Here is a 24,196-nt window from a genome sequence, read left to right on the forward strand (position 1 = left end):
TAATACTGTTAGGGAAATTCAGGTGTAATAGCAGCAAGGTAATAGGAATAGGAATCCTTATTTTTTTTAAGCTGGAGAGCTGCTAAAACAGGCTGCCACACTCACTGCTCCATGGCAACCAATTCAGTTATTAAAAAATGCCGGTCGTGTCTGATGTTCAGGCTGGTCTCAAAAATGACATCCAACTGGCTAAGTAAGACCACGAAAAACTATCCACATGTAGGTAGAGCAGCGCACTATCCCAGTTCAAACAACTAAGCACAGTGTAATAATGTGAGTCGCGAAAAGAGGGGGGGGGAAAGTAGGGAAACGGTGATACCAAAACAGGCTGCCACTCGCGATGGCGCCACGCCATATTATTTAGTTTATGTTGTTGCTGTTATAAAGTCTCAGATTAGAAAATGTGCTGCTTCGAATCTGCACACTCTCTGAACCCCGATTCAAAAGTATGCAGATTCAGTGACCTAATCCGCCCTGTCCGTGTAAATGGAGATATTTCTCTCCAGATTCAGGCAATCCAGCGTTCGTGTAAACTGGCCCTTAGCTTCAAGTCTTGAACAAAGCTCACAGGTCTTAATTAGATTCTTCTGATCCATTTCTCCATCACACCTCTTTTCACACCCTCTCCTTCCCTTTCACCTCTCTCCCCCCACCCCCTTCACCAACATTACATACATACATACAGTGGGGAAAATAAGTATTTGAACCCCTGGCGATTTCACAAGTTTGGCCACTTGCAACGACATGTGTGATCTATAATTGTAATGGTAGGTGTATAACAGTGAGAAACAGAATATCAACAAAAAAATCCAGAAAAATGTATTTTATAACATTTATTACTTTATTTGCATTTGATGCAAAAAATAAGTATTTGAACCCCTAGCAAAACTGACTGACAAAAATGACTTAGTACTTGGTGGAATAACCCTTGTTGGCAAGCACAGACGTCAGACGTTTCTTGTAGTTGGTCACCAGGTATACACACATCTCAGGAGGGATTTTGGTCCACTCCTCTTTGCAGATCCTCTCCAAATCTTTAAGGTTGCGTTTTCAATGGGAGGGAGTGAGGGAATGAGGTTCAAGCCCAATATTCCACATTACATGGCCCCATCCATAGTCCCCTTGATGCGGTTGAGCCGTCCTGTACTTTTGGCAGAGAAACAGCCCCAAATCATAATGTTTTCACCTCCATGCTTGATGGTGGGTATGATGTACTCTTGGGGTCATATTCAGCATCCCCCCCCCCTGTCAAACACGGCGAGTTGATGCCAAAGAGCTTGATTTTGGTATCATCTGACCACATTCTGTCTCCCAATCCTCCTTAGAATCATTCAAGTGGACAATGGCAAACTTCAGATGGCCCTGTACATGCGCTTCCTTGAGCAGGGGGACCTTGCGAGTGCTGCAGTACTTCAAAAAATTACGGCGTGGTGTGTTGCCAATGGTTTTCTTGGTGACTGTGGTCCCAGCTGCCTTGAGACTATTCACAAGAACTGTGTAGTTCTGGGGTTATTCCGCACCTTTCGAATGATCACTGATACCGCACGAGGGGATATCTTGCACGGAGCCCCAGACCTAGAGCGATTAACATTTGTTTGGTGTTGCTTCAATTTACACATAATTGCACCAATAGTTGTCTGCTTCTCACCAAGCTGCTTGCCAATGGTTTTGTAGCCCATTCCAGCCTTGTGCAGGTCTACAATCTTATCTCTGACGTCCTTGGACAACTCTTTGGTCTTGCCCATGGTGGTGAGGTTAAAGGTGTGAAGTATGATTCTTTGGACAGGTTTCTTTTATAAACGTCACCAGTTGAGATCAGGTGTACCTTGTTAGACCTATTGAGGACTAATCTGTGTGCTTCTTCGGCATATAACTGGTCATTGTGAGCCAGAATTCTTGTTGTTTGCTTGGGGGTTCAAATACTTATGTTTTGCATCAAATGCAAATAAAGTCATAAATGTTATAAAATGCTGATATTCTGTTTCTGACTGTTAAAATACACCTACCAATACAATTCTAGATCACACATTTCTTTGCAAGTGGCCAAACTTGCGAAATCGGTAGGGGTTAAAATACTTATTTTCCCCACTGTACCCATGAACAGTTTTTTGAGTATAGCTTGCTATAGTTACGATTTTTGAATGGGTTCATAACTATATCAACATTGTATGTGATTAACAGGATTATTTAGCGAATCAACAATAGAGCGTAAAAAGCTATAAATATCACAGCAAACAGGTATTATAAGCAACTGAAGCATCCTGCTTACAGTGTTCATTATACAGGTGCATTATATGTCTACATTACAGTAATTACTACCATGCAGGAGACATAGGGGACTGTCAGAGAGCCATTCTCAAGTTGATCATTTAGGGGTAGTGAATTTGAAACAGATGTGGTCCAGAAGGTAATAAATGTTTTCATGGTTTGGGAACTCTCCTGATCCTTGATATCTGTGCAGAGTGTGGGAGAATGACAACATAAAGGGAGGGAGCACAACCTTCCAAAATTTCAGTAGACCCCCCAAGGTTGACTTTTTGTTCTTGACTGTTTTGAAGAATATCATGTAAATTATACTACAGTACACAACAGAAGTGAGTACACCCCTGTCTAACAGAGTGTCCAAAGACAGGCTGGACATGTTTCCCAACGGCCACCATGAAATACTTCAGCTGGACACTGTCACGGACAAAAATGCCCTGAAGAGCAGCATTACGGCGCACCTCTGGAAACTGCAGTCGCGGTTTCATAATTACTTCCCAGAGACATCGAGTGAAGATGAACAGTGGATGCCGATCCCGTTGGCATCGACCTCAAAAGCGTTGCATTGCCATGTAATGAAGAGAATCAGCTAATTGAGCTGTCATGCGACCAGACGCTGAAAAAGAAATTTGGAGAAGTTAGCCTCTCTCAATTCTGTGCAGCAGTGTCACAGCTGAGTATTCCTCCTTGGCTATACGTGCAATTAAAATCTTACTGCCCATCAGCACTAGTTATCTCTGTGAAAGTGGATTCTCCACTCTGGTCCAGCTCAAGTCCAAGCAAAGAAAAAGGTTGGACACTGAACATGATTTACGTGTAGCTCCGTCTACCATAGTGCCTGATTTTGAGTCTCTTATCAGATCCAAAAAGCATCCCCAGTTCTCTCATTTATTATCCTAAAACAGCCTAGGCCTGATATGCTCATTGTTAAAACTTCCTGTTCAAGTTTCATTGTAAATTTGGTCATTGTAAAAGGAGGTAGGTCCATCTCATTTTATTTGCAGTGTTCATATCCAGTTCATATGTCAAATCTAAATGGATATGATGTTAAGAGTATTTTTCCGATGGATATTTAAATGAAAATGCCAATATCATAGGTGCAGTAATATTTTCCCAAGTTCTCTCATGTATGACCCTAAAACAGCCTAGGCCTCATTTGCTGAATTGTTAAAACAGCCTGTTTTGGTCTTTTTATTGTAAATCTGGTCAATGTAAAAAGCAGTAGGCCCACCTCATATTATTTGCAGTGTTCACATACAGTTCATACTGTATGATACCAAATCTAAATGGATGAAATGTTTGAGTATTTTGCCAATTATCGAATGTTTTAATGCAAATGCCAATGTAATATCATATGTGCAGTGTTATTTTAGAGAAATAAAATAGGTTCTCTTCAATGTAAAAAAAAGTGGGTCGCGACCTAATGACCATAGGAAATTGTAGGTCCCAAGGCCAGAACCACTGACACACCCTCATTCATTAATTTTAAAAGGATGCTGACAATGCTGTTTTAAATTTGTCATGGGCTGACAAATCGGCAAACACTTAATGAATATGTGTGATTGGACCCATCTGTCCGGGCTCAGACAGCAGATGAAGAGCCTTTAGTTCAGCTCGGGAAAAATAGAAATTAACTGAAAGAAATACAGGACATTCCATTGCATGCCTCATGAGATTATGTACCAAGGGCTCTGTCCTCTCAACTGACACAACTGACTTGGAGTTGTCATCAGCAATATGCTGCAGTGTTTTGCCAGATGAAAGAGAGATTCAAAATAGAAATATAGAAGGAACTGTCCCTAGTTGAGGTTTATTCGAATGCTAATAAGAAACACAGTAACACGCTGTCCTATGCTGTAGCTTCTAATTCCGCTCTTGGTAGATGGGTCTCCAACCAGAAAGATCCCTGTGTAGGCATGACGTGTCACTGCTCCCAGATTGAGGGAAATCTCTTATCCATAAACAGATCATTCAAGATTTCCCCACACATCGTCAGCCTCTAGCGTCTCTAATCAACCAGCAGAATCACTAGTTGTGACTGAGATGAGTCCAGTGTCAAGGCACATTTGGCAGCTTTGGGACTAGACAAGCGTGAAATTACACAGGGAATAACAGCTGGAGGAATTGAGAGAAGAGGATGGGTGCTGGGTGGGTTGTGACGGCTGAGGAGCGCCTCTCAGGGAGCAGTAATTATCAGCCTTGCTCTCCCAGCCCGGCAGCATGATGATGAGCTCTAACAGAAGTGGATCCTTCCCTACGGCCATGCCAATCCAATTATTTAGCCTAGCCTCAAGCCTTGGCTGCCAGCTTCAAGGAGGTTATGCGAGAAGAAAAAATACAGTGTAAATACAATATGAGCTTTTATATGCACACATATTTTTTTTTTACTTTTCTTACCATTGATGTGAAAATGAGATGAAAGACGGAAGGCTATTTTTTTACGGTACAGTGAAGGGCCTGCAGTGTATAAATCAGTGGTGGTCTCTGGGCTGCCCTTTTGGCATTGCTCTTGAAAAGATGCCTTGATAATGGAATCGGTATCTATTATGTTTCTAAGCCCATCCTCATCTTACCCCCTGTAACTGAAGGGTTGTTTGCCCTACCCGTCCGCTTATTGAGGACAAAGGTTTATCCCCTGTTTTCATTGTTATGATGATAGTTGATGAGAGGCATCAGGAATATGTGCTGCCAGCTCATTCATTATATTCCGGTCTGTGTCTGACAGTGCGTTTAGTCTTGGGATTTGGCCTTTGTTTCAGTCAAGGGCTTGCTGACAAACATTTTGTGTTTTTTTGTGTGTTTCATTTTCTAGACACTGACTACATCAGTGCAGAAGAGGAACTGAAGGTGGAACAGATGTTGGCTTTTCTTACAGAGGAATCTAAGCAGGCAGCAGCCAGTACAGCAGTGAGTATGATGTCACGTTTTTATGATGTGTCTGGAATATAAGGTGTATTTGAAGATAAACAACAAGACTCCTATATCTCAGCGTAGTCTTCTCTCTGGTCAAATATCAAGCCCCAGGACAAGCTGCAAATATACCATCTTGATATTTTTTCAAACTATATTTAGCCCAAAGACTAAGATTGATATTATTTCAAACAATATGCCCAAAGACTAAGATTGCTAATGAAAATGTTAAGTGTATATCTCAGAAACATGCCATGTGTGCAACAGTGAAATCAGTATTGTGCTGGCTTGGCTTTTCCCCAAACAGTATGCATTGTAAACAATCAGTACTATAATGTATTGGTTATACAGTGGTCCTACTGGCCGCAGGAATATTGAAATATATGCATTATATTCAGTGGATATGAGGCAGCTACTATTGGATATTAGGCAGCTACTAGTTATTTTGTTATTTGACAGCTACTTGTCGTTTTCAGTGGATATTAGCCAGCCACAAATTGTGGAATCCTACTTATATATACTTTGCATCTTCAGACCTTTGATGATTCATCTAATTCAGATACTCTGTCCCCTACATGGGACTTGTAGATCCTAGTTTTATATTACTAAGGTTGCCACCCAGGAAGGATATGAAACGACATCGTACTGTGTTGTCTGTGGCTTGTTCTTCATTTGACATAGATCTGGTCAATTTCTGCTGGGAACGGCTGCCTACTGCCAGGATGGAGAAAATAGAGTAAAGAGTTTTTGAAAGCTGTGTGCTTGACAGGGGAGTGTGTGTGAGGATCAGTAGTTTTGTTGTGTAATGGCCTGTCAGTAGAGCTCACGTGGGTGAGAGTCTGAAAACACCATACTACCAGTATATGATATAGCACAGTTGTATACAATTGTTGTCTTTTGAAAACATAATTATGAGAAAGTGAGGAACATAAGATGATGCTTTAAAGAAAGTCATTGATTTGGTGCCGTAGGTATTTATTTATTTTCCAACCATAGCTCATCAAAGCGGTATTGGGCTCCTCCTGGATGCACAGTGCCATAGGTAAAGCCCTTTTAACACTTTTGGTCTCCTGGTAAATATCATTCTACCCTTAGTTCTTGGGATGCTATCTCTGGAAATGACACATTTTAAATCTCTGGGGAGCTCAGTATCTCGATGGTCATCTCCTGCTGTGGAAAGCCACTGAGTGCCCTCTGTTGCCAGGAAGTGGCTTTGAGAGCCACACAAAGGGCTGGAAGGGAGGGAGTATGTCAGGGAATGGTGCTGACACAGCAGTCTTCCCAAGCTGCTGGTCCATTAACGGGAGTGGACAGGCAGCAGCATTAAACTGTAGGCAGCAAGGACATCAATCTGTGCACAGCAATCAGAGGTGGAGGAAATTGATGGATTGATACACAAAGAAACCCGACAGCAGTTCCAGAGAGTTTGAAAAGGAGGAATGAGCTCATCAGCTGATAGAGCAACACATCCAATGCTGCTGTGCTGTCATCAGACACACACAATGGGCTGCTCACCACTCTTACATTATCAAGATGCCTGAAGGAATTTTTTTTTTTTTTATAGTGGCATATGTACTCTAAATCTGATTTGATGTCCACACAAAAGTTAAATGTTATAATTCTAGGTCTGGAAATCTCTTGAAACAAATGTCTGTTTCGCATCAGTTACCTCTCACAACATATGTGCTTTTATAATAATTCCATTTGAATAACATGCAATGTGTATAACAAACTGGATGAATTACATGAATGGGCTTACTGAACACATACATTCAATCACATCATTTGCAGCACATGAATACATGAAGATCCGATTGAAAAAATAGCCTAAAAAGTGTTCTGTTGATGGCAAAGAGAGAGGCTGAGTGCCATGACTGAATCCTTGGAGCGCTCACCATCATTGCTTTCATTATTGTATTGGCCATCAATCAGGAACAACCTCATCTCCTGCTAATGTTTTGCAGCTCAGCATGGTACCTGTAGTGTAAGGTTCATTCTGTGCACAGGCTGTAAGTAGGATTATGTTGAATTAAAGGCTATAAAGGCCATTTTGTTGCATCATAATAATAATAATGCAGCACATTTATATAGCGCTTTTCAAAGTTCTCAAAGAAACTTAAATACATTATACATGCTTGTTTTTTTGTGTTTAAACAAGTCTTACTCAGAATTAGGGCTGGGATAAACGATTATTTTTTAAACGATTAATCTAGCGATTATTTTTTCGATGCATCGATTAATCTAACGATTCATTTTTTCAGTTCGATTCGATTATCGATTATCTCCCCATTAATTCACTAATAGCAATTTACTATACTTGTTGATTTCTACATCTGGGGAAAAAAACATGAATCCCTTGACATTGCAATATGTGTTTGTTTATTGCTCTTCAAAATTCCAAAAGAAAAAAGAAAATTGAAGAAAATCACCTAACCAGGTCATAAAAATGTTGTCTGTAACACTCAAAAACAGAATACATGTTTAAAGACAAAGAACCAGCTTATTTTTGTGTGGAGGAACGTAAGCATTCCAACATGCTCAGGAGTCAGGCTTGCCCTTTAATTCCAAAATAAAATTGAAAATTGAATAAGGATGAACAAAATAACGCATTCAGTCAGAGGTAGCTTTCAATAAAAAAAAGCATTTCAACATGCTCAGGAGTCAGGCTTGCCCTTTTCTTGGTTACAATGTTTCCAGCCACTGAAAAAAGCCTTTCAGATGGCGTTGATGTGGCAGGTATGGACAAATACAATTTGGCTACAGCAGCCAGGTTGGGGAACCTTGTGGCATTCTCCTTCCACCATGTAAGGGGGTTACTATCCCTTGGGACAGGGGTTTCCCCAAAATACGAGAGCACCTCTTTCCTGGCTGTCTCACTGTCCCCATCATTATCCTCCATGTCTTCTTGATCGCCAGCTTCCTCCTCAGAATCTGTGCCCAACAAAGTATCCAACAAAGAGCAGGAGGACTTCTTCTTTGGTGGGGAGCTTGCTGATTCTCCCTGCCCCACAGCTGCCTGTAACAATCTCTGGTTCCTTCTCATATCAAGAGCAACAGTCTGTATTTGTAATTGTAGTTTGAGAGCCACATCTGATGGAAGGAACTTCAATTTCCGAAAACGAGGATCAAGTGCAGCAGCAATGAGGGACACATTTTCCCCATCCTCTTGAAATGCAAACACCTCCTGCCACCTTGACAATCTGCTTTGGTCTGGAAAAAGGTCATGGCTTGAGAATCGAATGCTTTCTTTCGTGTGGATTTCAGGAGACCATTCAGCAGGGGGGGCAGAACAGATGCTGTGACATAAGACTGACCACTAAGGAAAACTGTGGCTTGCTCATAGGGTATGAGCATCTCTACCAGGTCCTCCAGAAGCATCCATTGATCACTTTTCAGGTCAAGATAGTGTTTTCCACGCTGTGTGATTTCTGGATCTGATAGCGTTGCAACCACTGGCCATCGCTGCTCTAAAAGACGTTCGATCATGTAGAATGAACTGTTCCATCTGACGGCTACATCCTGTATAAGTTTATGCTCAACTGTTCCCATCTGTTTTTGCTTTTGCTTTAGCTTAGTGGTAGCTGGTTCACTTTTCTTGATGTGCTTCAAAAGGCACTGTGTAGCTGAGAGTGCCTCGTCAATCACAGGGTTGTTCATTGCATGGTTGATGACCAGCTGGAGTGTATGCCCAGCACACCGATGGGATACCACCCCAAACCTCTCTTCCAGGATTCTGAGAGCTGCCACAATGTTACGTGCATTGTCATGGACAATAGCAAGGACATTCTTAAATGGAATTTCAAATTTTTCTGCCACATCCTCCAGCCAGGAGGCAATGTTTTCTGCTGTGTGGCGTTCTTCAACTGGCATTGTTGTCAAATTGATGGAGACAAGATCCCAACTGTCATCAATAAAATGACAAGTTACCCCCAAGTAGGCTTCTGTAACCATACTGGTCCAGGCATCAGTGCTAAGGGAGATTTTGGATGTGGCCATTTTAAGTCTCTTTTTAACTTTCTCCACTGAAGTTTCGTACTTCCTCTCCATCATACTTGTGAAATGGCGCCTGCAGGGCAGAGTGTAACCTGATTCAAAGGTGGTCAACATTTCTTTGAATCCCTCGCCCTCAACCACAGCAATCGGCCTCATGTCTTTCACAATCATGTTTAAGATGCTGTCAGTAAGTATGGCAGCCTCCTGGGGGGTGCAGGGGGTTGAGTTTTTCTTGCAAAAGTAGTTCTCCACACTATTCTTCTTCTCCCTGAAAACATAAAGCACACACACACATACATTTAAATAAATATAGTAATAAACCAACACCAAAGAAACACAATATACGTCTTGAGAAAGTATTTGTTACAAGAGAAGTCTAGTATAGATGTATAGAAGAATAATTAAGGAAAGTTAATAATTGATGAGTTAAAGCCATAAATAAGATTTCAGGATTCTTTCTACTGTTCATAGTACTAATGCCACATTGACGTACGTTTCTTTATGAATAGCCTGGCTTTATTAAACTGGGGCATCAACAGTTAAATGCTCTCACACACAAACAAGCGCTGTTAAACGCACAAGCGTGCACAATAACGCCAATAAGTATATTTAAATGAAATGATTGACATTGCAAGAACGTTTAGTAAAATGGTGCGGCTCCTTTAAGAAGAGCACGTACAGGGATGGAGAATGGTGACGCATAGTTTGGATGCAGCGACAAAGATTTATGTGCTGTTACAGTGTTAACCAGTATCAAGGTATCAAAGTATCAAAGTATTTTTATTTGTCACATACATATATAGGTAGCCTATAAATGTAGTGAAATGCTTGTTCCACTGACTCCAAAACTGTGCAAATTAATAAATAAAAGAAGAAGGAAAGAAAGAACTGTCCAAAGTGCAAAGTGTTAAGGCTATGTGTTGGTGCTCCGACCACAATCCTCATTTAGAATCCTGACAGCCTGGGGGTAAAAACTTTTCCGCATTCTTTCAGTACTGGCCTTGAGGCAGCGGTAACGCTTCCCAGACCGCATGATGGAGAAGAGGCAATTGTTGGGGTGACTGGGATCCTTGATAATGTTCCTTGCTCTTGACTTACATCTCTTGGTATAAATGTCTTCTAGGTTGGGTAGGGCACTCATAACGGTTCGTTCAGCTGATCTCACCACTCTCTTTAGGGCTTTACGGTCTAATGCAGTGCTGTTCCCGTACCAAGCTGTTATATTCCCGGTGACAATACTTTCGATGGTGGTTCTATAAAAGTTCTTCAATAGCTGTTGAGATAACTTAAAGTACTTGAGGCGTCTGAGGTGGAACAGACGCTGATGCCCCTTTCCCACCAATGAATGTATATGCTTGGTCCAAGTCAGGTCCTCAGTAATATGGACACCAAGATATTTAAAACTCTCTACCCTTTCCACCTGAGTGTCATTGATCATAAGAGGTTGGTAAATCTTGTGCTGATCACGTCTGAAATCTATGATCATCTCTTTGGTCTTGTTTACATTTAAAAGGGAGATTGTTTTCCTTGCACCAGTAGGATAGTGTGTCTACTTCACTCATGTAAGCCTGCTCGTTGTTCTTTGAAATGAGACCAACTACTGCTGTGTCATCAGCAAACTTGACAATGATGTTAGAGTCATGTACTGCTGTGCAATCATATGTGTAGAGGGAATACAACAATGGACTTAAAACACATCCTTGAGGCGCTCCTGTATTGAGGGTAAGGGATGAAGAGGTGTAACTACCCACCCGCACGGCCTGGGGTCTACCAGTCAAGAAGTTGAAAATCCATTTACACAGAGATGGATGCAGTCCAAGATTATCCAGCTTAGTGAGTAGTTTCACAGGTTCGATCGTATTAAATGCTGACCTAAAATCTATAAACAGCATTCTCACATAATTCCCTGCCCTGTTGTCAAGGTGGGCTAATGCAGTGTGCAGTATACAATTAATGGCATCATCAGTTGATCTATTAGTCCGATATGCAAACTGCAAGGGATCTAGATTTAGAGGCAATGAGGAGGAGATGTAATTTTTGACCAACCTTTCAAAGCATTTCATGGCTATAGATGTCAGAGCAACAGGACGGTAGTCATTCAGGCCAGCAGGATGGGAATTCTTTGGAACAGGAACAATTGTTGATTTTTTTAAAACAAGTTGGTACAGTTGACTGAGCCAAAGAGAGGTTGAATATTACTGTGAATACAGGAGCAAGTTGATCAGTGCAGACTGAAGCATGTCCTCAGACTCCTCTGACCATAGCGTCACCTCACGCATAGCTGGAGGCTCACGTTTCAGTTTCTGTTGATACCTTGGCATGAGGAATACTGCGGCATGGTCTGATTTGCCGAAAGGAGGAAGGGACTTGGCTTTATATCCATCTTTGATCAAGGTGTAGCAGTGATCCAGTGTTCTCTCCCCTCTGCACTGCAAAAATGCTTTTCTAACCTAGTGTTATTACTCTTATATTGAGATGAAAAAATCTAGTTGGTTTCTAGCTAAATTGTACTAACCTAGTGCTTTCTTGGTAAGGTTATTTTTGCCTATTTCAAGCAAATATTACTTATTTTAAGAAATCCTAACAAGCCAAATTTGCTTAACGCACTGGCAGCCAAATTTGCTTGTTTTAAGCAGGATTTTGCTTAAAAACAACCTGCTGTCTGTATTTACTAACCACGTAACGGAAAGGAAATTAACACAGAAGTTAAAAACATGTAGCCTAATCTACTTCGCCCGTGGAGCATTTTACTCCCCTGCAATCTCCAACTACGAGACAGACTCCAAGAGACAGACAGCAGGAAAGGTTAACAAACGGAATGAAATAGCTACACATTACACATGCTATGTTTTAATACAACTCACGTTTTATGCTATACCAACGGAGGCACAACAGACATCACCATGCGCTGCCAGGACTGCGTTCATAACGTGATATTTGTCAACAACGTTGTCAAGGGCCCCTTTGATGTCATGGGCCCTGGGCAAGTGCCCAGTTGCCCTAATGGTTAATTCGGCCTTGGTTATAGCCTACTCCAACATCGAGTGCAAAGTGGGAAGTTGAAAAGAATTTACGGTGCTGTTTTATCATCTCCAAACTCTGCTCCCGGGTGGCGCCTTTTCAGGTGCTGGTGCATTGCAGTTGTGCTTGAATGGAACGCCATTTCCATCTTGCAGAGACGGCAGGTAACATAATTGCTTCCTTTTAAACTGAAATATTCCCACACTTTTGAGGAACGATTGCGTGACTTTGACTTTGACTTTGGATTTAGCTCGGAGGAGCCACTGACATTCAAGGCATTCTCTGGCGCAGCCATCTTCATTTTAATCAAACCGTTAATTAAACTTTTTTTTTTTTTTTTCAAATAATGCATCGGCGCGAAATATTTTGCGTTGACGTAATCGATGACGTCGACGCGTCGTCCCAGCCCTCAGAATGTTAAGATGGGTACATCTAAACGTACAGTTAACAGGAATGAATAGCTTTTTTGTTTTTGCTTTTTTTCCTTTCCTTTCCTTTCCTTTAGTGAGTTATATAGCTTTTTGTCTGCTAAGTTCCAAAGCCCAAAGTAAATGCCAGAGGGAGTAACTCTTTCCCACAGACACTGTATGAGAAACATTATGTGGTTTTGGAACATTGCATGTAAATCTAATCTAGTAGACCTCATAAAATAAATAGTGAACATTGAAAATGAAAATCTAACTAAATACCTAATCACTTCCAAACATTACTGCTCTACATGTTTACACACAGTGACAAACACACACTTCATGTATGAGCCAACTGATTTATAGTGTATAGGAAGAAAGTGATAATTTTGGAGAGTTGGGGTTTGCTGCAGCATTGCAGAACAGAGACTGGGCAGAAGAAATGCAGTAGCAATATATAGAGCTGAAGAGGGTGCAGAATTTCTTCCAGATTCAGACAGGAAGCAAACAGAAACCTTATCCACCCGTCTCTACAATTGGGATGTCTTTGAGTAGAGCACAAGGACATGAGGCCACACACTTGAACGAGAACAAAACACTCTGGGGCAGATGTAACTTTGCCGGAGAACACAGCACAAACAGTGACTTGCAAATTCCATGCTGAAGCAGCTATACATAAGAAAAGGAATGAAGGGAAAGCGATGGCAAGGCATACAGAGGCAAAGAAAATAAATTGTTTATACTTTTAACATGGCAATGTAGTTAGAAAATGTGGTGAGTTGACAAGTGCTGCCCTTGTTTCGGGAAGTGTCCCCTATCAGCATATGAAAGGTTCAAGCCAGATTACACCTTCTTATAAGAAGTGGAAAAATTGCACCACAAAAAAAATGTGCGCTTTTCCCCCCAGTTATGCAACATACAACGCAACATGTTTTTCCATAGTTTTGCCCAGAAACTCCTAATTATCCTAGCTGGGATTATAGTCTGGAAACTAAGGGGCCTACTAATCAGAATCTTGTGTGAGTAGCTAAGTGTGATGACGTGTGAATATTGTAGTTACAATAATGGCTGCAGCGCTAGAGCTAAATTAAGCGATACAAACAGTAATAGCAGCGCTAGAGCTAAATGAAGCGATACAAACAGTAGTAGCAATGCTAGAGCTAAATGAAGTGATACAAGCAGTAGTACATAAACTTAAAAAAAAAAAAAAAAAAACTTTTATTAATCCTGTGAGGGAAATTCAATTGTCAAGGCAGCAAGGTAGTAGAAATAGGATTCAAGTATATACATAAACATAAAAAAAAAAAAAAATTGAAAAAGAAATAAAATAAAATTAATAGATCAAATAAATAGACAACATAGTGCATTACATAAAACTAAATGTTTGGTTGTGTTGGTTGTGGAGTCTGATGGCTACTGGCACAAAGGACTGGCCAAGGCGCTTTGTGGTGTGACGAGGAGGGATCAGTCTGTTGCTGAAAGTGCTCCCCGTCTGCTGAAGCTCGTCATAGAGGGGATGGGAGGGGTTCCTCAGGATAGCATCCAGCTTCCTCCTCGTCCTCTCCTCCGCATCTGCTTCCAGGTTGTCGAGTTTTATTCCCATCACTGAGCCAGCCTTCCTCACCAGCTTGTTGATCTTGTTTGCATCCCTTGTGTTGATGTTACCCCCCCAACACACCACGCCAAAGAAGATGACACTGGCTACTACAGATTGGTAAAACATCTGCAGCAGCCTATTGCAAACTTTAAAGGACCTGAGCCGCCTCAGGAAGAATAAGTTGCTCTGCCACTTCCTGTAAAAGGCCTCAGTGTTGTCAGTCCAGTCCAGTTTGTTGTTAATATGTTCACCCAGGAACTTGTAGTTGTCAACCTGCTCCCCTCGGATTGTGATAGGGGTTGGGGCCCTCTTCTTGCTCCGCCGGTAATCCACCACCAGCTCTTTGGTCTTCCTGATGTTGAGCTGGAGGTGATTGGTGTCACACCACCCTACAAAACTCTCTGCCAGAGCTCTGTACTCCTCCTCGTTTTCGTCCGTGATACAGCTGACGATGGAGGAGTCATCGGAAAACTTCTGTAGGTGGCATGTACTTGAATTGAAATGGAAGTCGAGGTGTAGGAGGGTAGAGGGTGAACAGGAAAGGTGGCAGTACAGTTCCTTGGGGGGCACCGGTGCTGCTCACCAGCCCATCCAACAGCCTGCCCTGCAGTCTAACGTATTGTGGTCTGCTGGTGAGGTAGTCCATTATTCAGGCCACCAGGCCATGGTCCACCTGCATCACTGAGAGGATCTCAGCTAGCCGAGGTGGCTGGATGGTGATGAAAGCGCTGGAGAAGTCATAGAACATGACTCTCAAAGTGCTGCGCGGCTTATCCAGGTGTGTGTAGGCTCTGTGTAGCATATAAATGATTGCATCATCCACACCAATGTTTGCCTGATATGCGAACTGCAGGAGGTCCAGGAAATCATTCACCAGGGGCTTGATGTGTTGCAAGCCCAGTCTCTCAAAGCTCTTCATGACGTGTGACGTCAGAGCAACTGGCCTGTAGTCATTGAGGGCGCTGGGGCGTCCCTTCTGTGGCACCGGGACAATGCAGTGCTGGCAACAATGCTGGCAAACGCCAAAGAATGAAAGCCGGAGCAAGAGGAATGTGTAATATTATTCATCGTTTGCAAAACATTGTTGCCTTACTGCCAACAGGGTTTGGGAAAGCCCTAATATATTAACTCGTTGGTATAGTATAGTCAAATAGTAGTAAAGTCTTAGTAAGTACAGCAGCCACATAGTGGTCGATGCTGACTGGTTGAAGGCTGATCCAATAGTTTCAAATGTGGCTTTTTAAGGATGCAATGACTATGACAATGAAACAATATCCAATGGAGCATGGCCAGACCTTCTTCACAACGTGAATTTAAGTCTGGTTATACCAGGCTGGACTTTGACCCCAATTTGCTCCTGTGGCAGGAACAGATAGAACAGATGATAAAGTGTTAACTTTCACTTTTGTATAATATTATGGCAGTTCCAGTCAAACCTTCCTGTGTGTGCCATTTATATCACACCTAAGTAATACAACTTTATTTAGGTATTTAATATTTGATATTTTTTTACCTATAGATTTTATGGTCACAAACCTATCACTCTTCAACCAATCACTGAAGACATTGAAAGCAAACCCGTTCATGAGACTCGACGCCAGCCATGGCAACAGAGTCTTTCTTAGCTTAAGAGTTCTCACTGCTCCAACAGAGTCTCTCTTAGCTAAGGAGTTCTCGCTTTGCCTTAGTAACAGAGTCTCTCTTAGCTAAGGAGTTCTCTCTTTTCCTCTGTAAAAGTTGGTGTCAGCAGCTTAGTTAATAGCATTAAAGAGAGACATTTCATTGCAACACTTTTTGTGTAACTTACAAGCACACGTAATGGAAAGATAAAATGCTTTGTGAATACAGCACTGAGTCCCTGAAGCTGCAGGATACTGAGGCAATGAACTGCCTGTGTTATCCAGTTATTTGGGATCTTTTTTTATTTCACAATGACATAAGAAAACTAATGTCAATTGTAATATTATTTGAATTTGAGATTTCACCCCATAACTGTAGGGTTATGCCACCCCACAGATGCAAACACACAGAGTATGGTGATTATGACTGGGATGACCTCAAAGTATCCCAGTTTCTTCTCTGTTTCAGTTTGTGTGTTTTCTGTTTAATGTTGTATTTTTGATTGTCTGGTCACACAGCCCACCAGTGAGGAGGACCTGTGTCCCATCTGCTATGCACACTCGATCTCTGCCATCTTCAAGCCCTGCTCACACAAGTCTTGCAAGTGAGTTATCTCTCTCAGTGACACACACACTCAAACATACAGATACATATGCAGGCATGGACACACGCTACTGCTCTCCCAGTGGTAGATTGATAAACCAAAAATCAGACAAATGCCTACCCTTGCACTGCATGATGGGTCCTTCATGTTTTTAAGTATGCTCTCGTCATGCAGCTTGAATTGATTGACCAACTCAGGGTGGACACACAGTACTAACCTTTAATTGAAGATGACCCACTCAGGGAGGACACAGTACTTTCGTTTAGAATAACAAGAGGAATTGTGGCGGGTGTTTGCTTAGCAAGCTCAGCAAGCACATTTGTAATGACTGAGGACTGGCTTAAAATGGACCATCTTATGTCAAAGAGTGATTGTAGTTGGTGCTGGTTAATCAACAGCATCAGCTGATGAGCTATGTAGTAGGCTGACTACCGTGGCCTGCCTAAACTACAGTTAGGCTTGATATTTCATGCCAGGCAACCGCTTTCTCTACTCTGCTCAAATAATAACATCTTTTCCTTTTTTAATATGGTTCCATTTAGCCTGATTGTAGGATCTCTGACACTGTCTGCTACTACAACATACTGTACTCTAATAATTAATTCTGTTAATCACACAATTGACCTTTCTTGATAATTGTGAACTGCCCACAAAAAAACAGCACACTGCCGTAGAAAATCTGTGATGTATTGTGGACTAATCATTAATTCTTAATGTCATCCGGTGCATGGCAGTAGGGGTTACAGTATGTACAGTACTGGAGGAGTCCATGTAAAGTATTCAAATGAGCACAACAGAGGACACAATTCTAATTGAGCTCGGAAGAATCCACGGGGGCCATCAAACACATTAAAACACATCAAGTCATCCTAAAACACAAGGCACAACTTTACATTTTGGATGAATCAAGCTCTTGCACTGCAGATTAAATGAACTGTTTCAGTCATTACTTATATCATCATTATTTATTGTTACATAGTCGTATGAAAATCTTCATAGCTGAAGTTGAAGTTTGCTAAGAGGGTGTACTGTACAAGACCAAAAAATCTGTGTGGGTGCTTTTAAAAAAAAAAATGTACCTAATATGAGCTGATTTTAAGGGACACTTCAGGATTTTTCAACCTGGGCCCTGTTTCCCTCTATGACTGTAAAGTACTGTAGGACATTGTAAAAACTGTTTCTGTAGTTTAAGTTTGTTTCTGTACAAAATGTATTTCTTAACAGTTATTGAGGTAAACATACACAGGTATATCTCTGTCGGGATCCTAACATTGTAACATTATAAAACATTATAAGCCTGTCAGTGGTGATAAGAAGTGGTTTACTTTGATGCAGAGGCTTGCCCCATGGAATGAAATTACATTGTGCCGTTTTGTGGTTGCTGGTTGTAGCATTTTATCTCAATACTGGACTGAATTATATAGGGAGAATCCAGCTTGTACATTATGCTAACTACATCTATTGTTTCATGTGCACTTCAAGTTTTTTTCCCTTTGATTTTGGAATTCAGTAATAACATTTAATGATTTGTTAACTGCCCGGAGACAATATTCAATCGCTTGTTTTAAAACATTACGTTTAGTCTGCCAAGTGCTGATTAAGTTTGATTAAATGTATTGAGTAAATCTATCTACATGATCAGCTGTCAGTGTTTCTCTAAGCACTCTCACCCTTTCTTTCTTTATCCAGAGCCTGCATCAATCAGCATCTGATGAACAACAAGGACTGCTTCTTCTGCAAGGCTACCATCCTGGGTGTGGAGGATTATATCAAGCCAGCGGGGTCTTAGCATCCAGACAAACACAAGATGCACACATGCATGTGGATTCAAACACACACACACACACACACACACACACACACTCACAAACACTCATGCACACTCACAATAAACTACAGCTGCTTCTAAGCACTTACTACACAGCACAGCACATACCTCCAAAGACCTCATATAACCACTTTCTCATATCCACACCCTCTTCAGTCACTTGCAAACCGCATTCTTTTCCTGAAAAGGTCCTCTGACAAACAAAGATGATGACCATCTGTGATCTCGTTTTCACCTGGGTGGAGGGAATCAAAAACCTCTGTGATGGTAACAGTGGAAACACCTTTTCAACCGAGAATTAACAAGGTCTACCTGACACGTCCACAAATTAGTTTTGCACCAAATAATAGAAAATAATATATTTTGGTGCAAAAGTATTATATTATTTATAAAAATTATATAAAATAAAATATGAAAATACATCTAATAAAAGGGTGGTTATTTGATTTTAGATTTTCAATTGCATTTTTCTCAGAAGCGGACATGGACCTGGTTAATTCTCAGTGGACGACCTGTGAGTGCCATTTCCTGTGTGCAAATTCATACTCTTTCCCTTCCCATACCGATGTACGAAGACACTTTGTAAGCATGGCTGTCTCAAGTGTCATACCTGTGCAGTAACCCCACATCCAGGTGGAGAGGGGCATCCTAGTCGCTGCAAGGTTCCCCTTTCTTGGAATCCATGGGTTGTAGGTCATGGGTGGAAGGCCTTGAAGAGGAAGCCCTCTAAACAGACACTACTGAATGGGATCCGGCTGGCACAGCAGTCAGTAGGCCACCATACTCTTGTTTTCTCCTCTCCAGTGTGGGGTCATGTCACCCACCGCAGCTCCTGACATCATACAGTCGTTACTTCATCATTATACTTTTGACTCAACAAAGTTCTCTTTCTAAAAAAACACAAAAATACAGCCATATATGCTAAGGGATGGCTCCCGGTGGAGCAACACTGTCCACTATGTCAAATATATGATCACCGCCCACTCACCTCTTGACTGTGTGTCTGACAAATGGCTGTCTGTGAGGAACAGCCCCAGCTCATTATAAGATTATGTGAATTCACATAGCGCCCACATTCATCAGTGTCTCCAATGTCAATCGTCAGTTTCATGTTGCAGAAATGCATGTCATGTTTGTCTTCCCAGCTGAAGCAGAGCTGGAGCGGCTTCTTCCTTTGCCAGTTTGGTGCTCATTGATCTTCAGGATTTAGTAATAGTGTTGAATAATGTTTTAGGTTTTTTGGGATTTTCCTTGAGTCTTTATACTCTGACATACATTCTAACTGGAATCCAGTACAGTTAAATTTAGGTCAAACATAAGATCCCACCCTTTGCTCCCAAAACACTGCAAACAGTTTTAATGTTTTACTGATACTGATGAAATATTTGCCACAGTAGTGATGCCACACATGTGCACTTCAGACCTAAGGCTTGTTCTGGGTGTGGACCATCACCCCACCGAAGAGAGAGGAGGTGCACAGTATATAAACTATAGGTTTATTAGTGAAACACACACATCCATAGACAAACATGCAAACACACATATACAAATGACCTTGTCTGGCTTTGGGGATTCTGGTTAAGCACCAGTTTTTTTTTATGCACCAAATAAACCTAGTGCTCTTCATGAAGACGCCCGGGGCTATGTTCAGCAGGAGAGTCATTAGCAGAAGCAGAGGGCAACTAGGGTTTGACTGTCACTGATGTGTTCTAGTGTAGTATGGCTTTGGCATGGGGACTGCATGAAAATTAATTTGGGAATCGCGTGTGTGTGTTTGTGTGAGAGAGAGAAATGATGATGAATTAATTTGGTGTGGTGAATACTTTTTTCTGTGAATTTTAATTTAATCCAGAAAGGGTTCCCATTCTCAGGCTCCCACCGTGTCAGCTAAGGGAATTTTAGGTTGCACAAAGCAATATATTGACATTGGACTGTTTATATTGTTTTACCTTCTTCACTATATGTTTTTGGTTGAAGGAAAAGGACGGCTTGTTGCTTTCTTTTTTCTTTACTGTTAGTGAGAATGCGCATATATTGAAAGTGTAATGGTATTAAATTATTTATCCAAAGCACAAGTTCTGTTGTTATTTTGCTGTAGTTTATTTGTCAGGACAAACTCATTTGACGTTAGTAAATGGATAAAGTGCTTCAGAAATATTTAGACTCCTAATTGCAGCATGATTCATCCGTTATTGTATATAACATACAGTACATGCTGCCATGACACTGTATGTCAAGACATTGTATTTCATCGCTCTATATATGGGAAGGCCCAGGGCTATGCTATGGTTCAGATAAACATAAAAGAAAGAGAACCCATTCTTCCATTCTCTGTTGCCATTGATCAGCGGCACAGAAAGTGGACCCGCAGCCCAGCTCACTTGGGACTTTTATAGATTACCTGCAGAAATAGAAAGAGGAAAGACGAGAGGGACAAAAGGCAAAGAAAGAGAGAGGTTGCTGCACAGTAATCTTGCCCTTGGCAAGAGCCGATTGGACAAAGATGTATTTATAGCAGAGCAGCCACCCTGCTCCATGGTCGTATCCACATACAACTGTGTAACCAGCCCGTGTCAGCTGCAGTAGTAACTCAAGGTGTAGCTCTTCAGAGAGCAGCTACAGTAATGCTTACTTTGTTATTAATCAAACCGTATTTTCACTTAACCTGCACGTCATACATTGGTCAGGAATGGAAAATAGCATCATCCAATCAACACATTAACTGAGTTAACCGTACCTACATCCATCTTTATCAGATAAAACAGACAAATCATTTTTACATTTTACTAATATTCTGAATGTCTGTTCTGTCTTAATCTGAAACTCAAATGTCCATCTAATAATGCCTGATGTGCAAACATTATCTTGATAAGAAATAAACAAAGCAAGTCTGCCACCTAGTGGCTTATAAGGGCCTTATATCCCTCTCTCACACATCATTTTACTGTCGCTCAGGGTCATAATATGGTAAACTGTAATTCAAATTGAAAGCATAACTATATGTACCTGAGACACTGGTCAAGTGTCCCAAACAGAGATTAAGCATATATCTGCACTGAAATGCATTTCCATGGCTGTTCTGTCCTCAAAGGGTAGGGGCCATAGAGGGTAGTCTTGTTCCAGCAGAGGTCTTTAGCGTTATGATTCATTCTGGAAGTCTGCCAGAAAAGTTATTTGGATCATGGATCATGCAGTATGCATTTAGGGTTAAAAATGCCGAACAGTGTAAGACTTCCAATGGGAGTGTTTCTATTCAAGGATAAAAAGCATAGATCTGTACTAAAATGTTGTGATCCTCTTTGTGGTGTGGTGATTCTGCCTCTGTTAGGTACTGTTGAAATAACAAATCAAATGTGTCAGATGTCACTACAGGTATTCACTACACTACCATTAATTGTTTTTGAAGCTCTATTGGATGTATCTGTTTTACTAAGTAATTTAATTCACATAGGGCAGAGTAGAGTAAAGCTTTACATTACTTAGCAGGTCAATTTATGTTCAAGCAAACAGTGATTCATTTTGTGTTTGAAATTGTGTGTAGTTTTGTCACAAATTGAAGGGGTTCAAGTGGAGAACTGTTTTGCATTGCCAATAACAGTTGATGCATTTCCATAGAGCCACCACTATGGCATGCTAAAGCTCCTCTAGCAGGTTACTAGAAAAGAAGTAAACAGGGGTTGAAAAATGCATCAGTCATATACTGTACAAATCCCCCTCTGTCTAATGATTATGCAGCACTAACCACTCATAGATTCCACAATATGGAAATAGTTGTATTGATTGGTAAGTAGTGTCCATGTTGGCAGAGTGGAATGTACTGGCATAGATGATAGGGAGGGATATAGATGGCAGTAGATGTCATAGGATTTGAATTGTTTACATGCAGATGCTGTGTTTCCTGCCTGAACCTGTATTACGTAGTATGTACTGTGATTCAACTCAATATAATGGAAGCCCTGAATCTCGTGATATATTCCCTACTTACTGAAAATGTTTTATATAGGCATTTCACGATATTAAGTCGTTATTTCATAATTTTGAGATAATGAGTTGTGGGTTTCAAGATAGTATCGTTATTTCAAGATGATATGGTTATTTTAAGTCATAATCTCAAAACAACAAGCTACTCTCTAACTAACTTAATATCTTGTTATTTTGAGACATTATCTTGAAATTACGATTAAATAAAATAACAAGATACTATCTTAAAGGAACGACTTATCTTGAAATAATTAAATATTATTGTCAAGTCATTAAAAAAAATCTATCTATATAATTACATGCTTTGTGGTAAATGTACAGTACTGTGCAAAAGTTTTAGGCAGGTGTGAAAAAATGCTATGAACTAAGAATGCTTTGAAAAATGTAAACAATAAATATTTATTTTGTATCCATTTACATGGTAAGACTGAGCACAGCAACAAGACACAACATAGTTATACTGCATCAGCAGGGTCTCTCCCAGACAAAGATTTCAAAGCAGACAGGGGTTTCAAAATGTGCAGTTCAAGCTCTTTTGAAGAAGACGTTGAGGATCGTAGACGCAGTGGTCAGCCAAGGAAACTTAATGCAGCTGATGAAAAACACATCAAGTTTATTTACCTTCGAAATCGGAAGATTTCAAGCAGTGGCATCAGCTCAGAACTGGCAGAAACCAGTGGTACCCAGGTACAGACATTTACTGTCCAGGAAAGTCTGGCCAGAAGTGGTCTTCATGGAAGAGTTGCAGCCAAAAAGCTCTACCCCGACAAGGAAACAAGGCCAAGTGACTGAACTAAGCACGAAAACATAGAAACTGGGGTGCAGAAACATGGCAGAAGGTGCTCTGGACTGATGAGTCAAAATTAGAAATATTTGGCTGTAGAAGAAGGCAGTTTGTTTGCCGAAGGGCTGGAGAGAGGTACAATAATGAGGGTCTGCAGGCAACAGTGAAGCATGGTGGAGGTTCCTTTCCAGTTTGGGGCTGCATTTCTGTAGCCTGGTGACACCAGCCTACGTATTTCCGCCTGAATTGATTTCAAGCTCATACTCAGTCTGGCCCAGGCACGTGCAGAGGGGGGGGCTAAGGGGGCTTGAGCACCTGCCCCTTTTGCCCTTGATGCCCAAAGTGCCCTTTTGTCAGAGTGTTTTTATTATTATTATTATTATTATTATTTATTTTTAATTTGTGTGTGAAAAGTCCGTCTGTGCGGCCCAAAATAATAATACATTTAACGAAATGATAATATTTTAGATCTACCTTGGTCGGTCACATGATCCACAACGTGCCCTCTCTCTGCCCTGACTTGCTCTGCTGACCGACGCCTCGGATAAGTTTCTCTACAGCTCCCGTTTTCTAGGTAAGCCGAGTAGCCTTGTGATGCCAAATGGGCCATGATGACTCGGGAATAACTCGGTGTAAAGTTTGCTATAGGGACTTATATGCCTCTCTCTTGTACGTCGCTTTGAACAAAAGCGTCTGCTAAATGACTGCATGCAAATATGAGCCAAAAATAGTTGACTAACTCCCGTAAATAAACTTTTCAACGTATGAAGTTTGTATCGTTTAATATAGAGCGGGATCTTTAAATCTGAGAGCATTTTCGTTCATTTCACGTCATGATTTTGTATTGGTTGGCGAAGTTTGGTAACGTTATTTTCTTATCAATCAGAGAGAGAGAGAGAGGGCCAGATAGCGAGAGCGAGCAGAAGTCTTTGAGCAGAACGAGTGCGAGAACTTAAAATGAAACACAGGGAATTTCTGATAGCAACAGTGTATTTGAGTGCGACAACTTAAACTGAAACACGGCAATTTTGCAAGCAACAGTGTATTTGAGTGCAGGCAATCCGTTTTGAGCAGGATCTCCCCCCCCCCCCCCCCCTCTCTCTCTCTCCATCTGTCTCATTCCCTCTCTCACTATCTCCATCTCTCACTCCCTCCCTCTCTCTCCATCCATCTCACTCATTGAAAATTG

The 24,196-nt window shown here is 41.2% G+C and overlaps 1 protein-coding gene across 2 annotated transcripts in view; it reads left to right on the forward strand.

Annotated features, from left to right (window-relative positions):
* Positions 1 to 20,311, forward strand: part of rnf123 (ring finger protein 123) — a 95,341-nt gene extending 75,030 nt beyond the window's left edge. For both annotated transcript variants that reach the window (XM_080845726.1, XM_080845727.1), the window contains exons 38-40: positions 5,075 to 5,169; positions 16,329 to 16,414; positions 18,104 to 20,311. In XM_080845726.1, coding sequence (XP_080701852.1) covers positions 5,075 to 5,169; positions 16,329 to 16,414; positions 18,104 to 18,203 — 281 coding nt within the window. In that variant the 3' untranslated portion in view covers positions 18,204 to 20,311. The remainder of the gene's footprint in view (positions 1 to 5,074; positions 5,170 to 16,328; positions 16,415 to 18,103) is intronic.
* Positions 20,312 to 24,196: the final 3,885 nt, after the last annotated feature.

Source organism: Sprattus sprattus (genome assembly GCF_963457725.1).
Source record: "Sprattus sprattus genome assembly, chromosome: 10".
In the NCBI taxonomy this organism is placed as follows: Eukaryota; Metazoa; Chordata; class Actinopteri; order Clupeiformes; family Clupeidae; genus Sprattus; species Sprattus sprattus.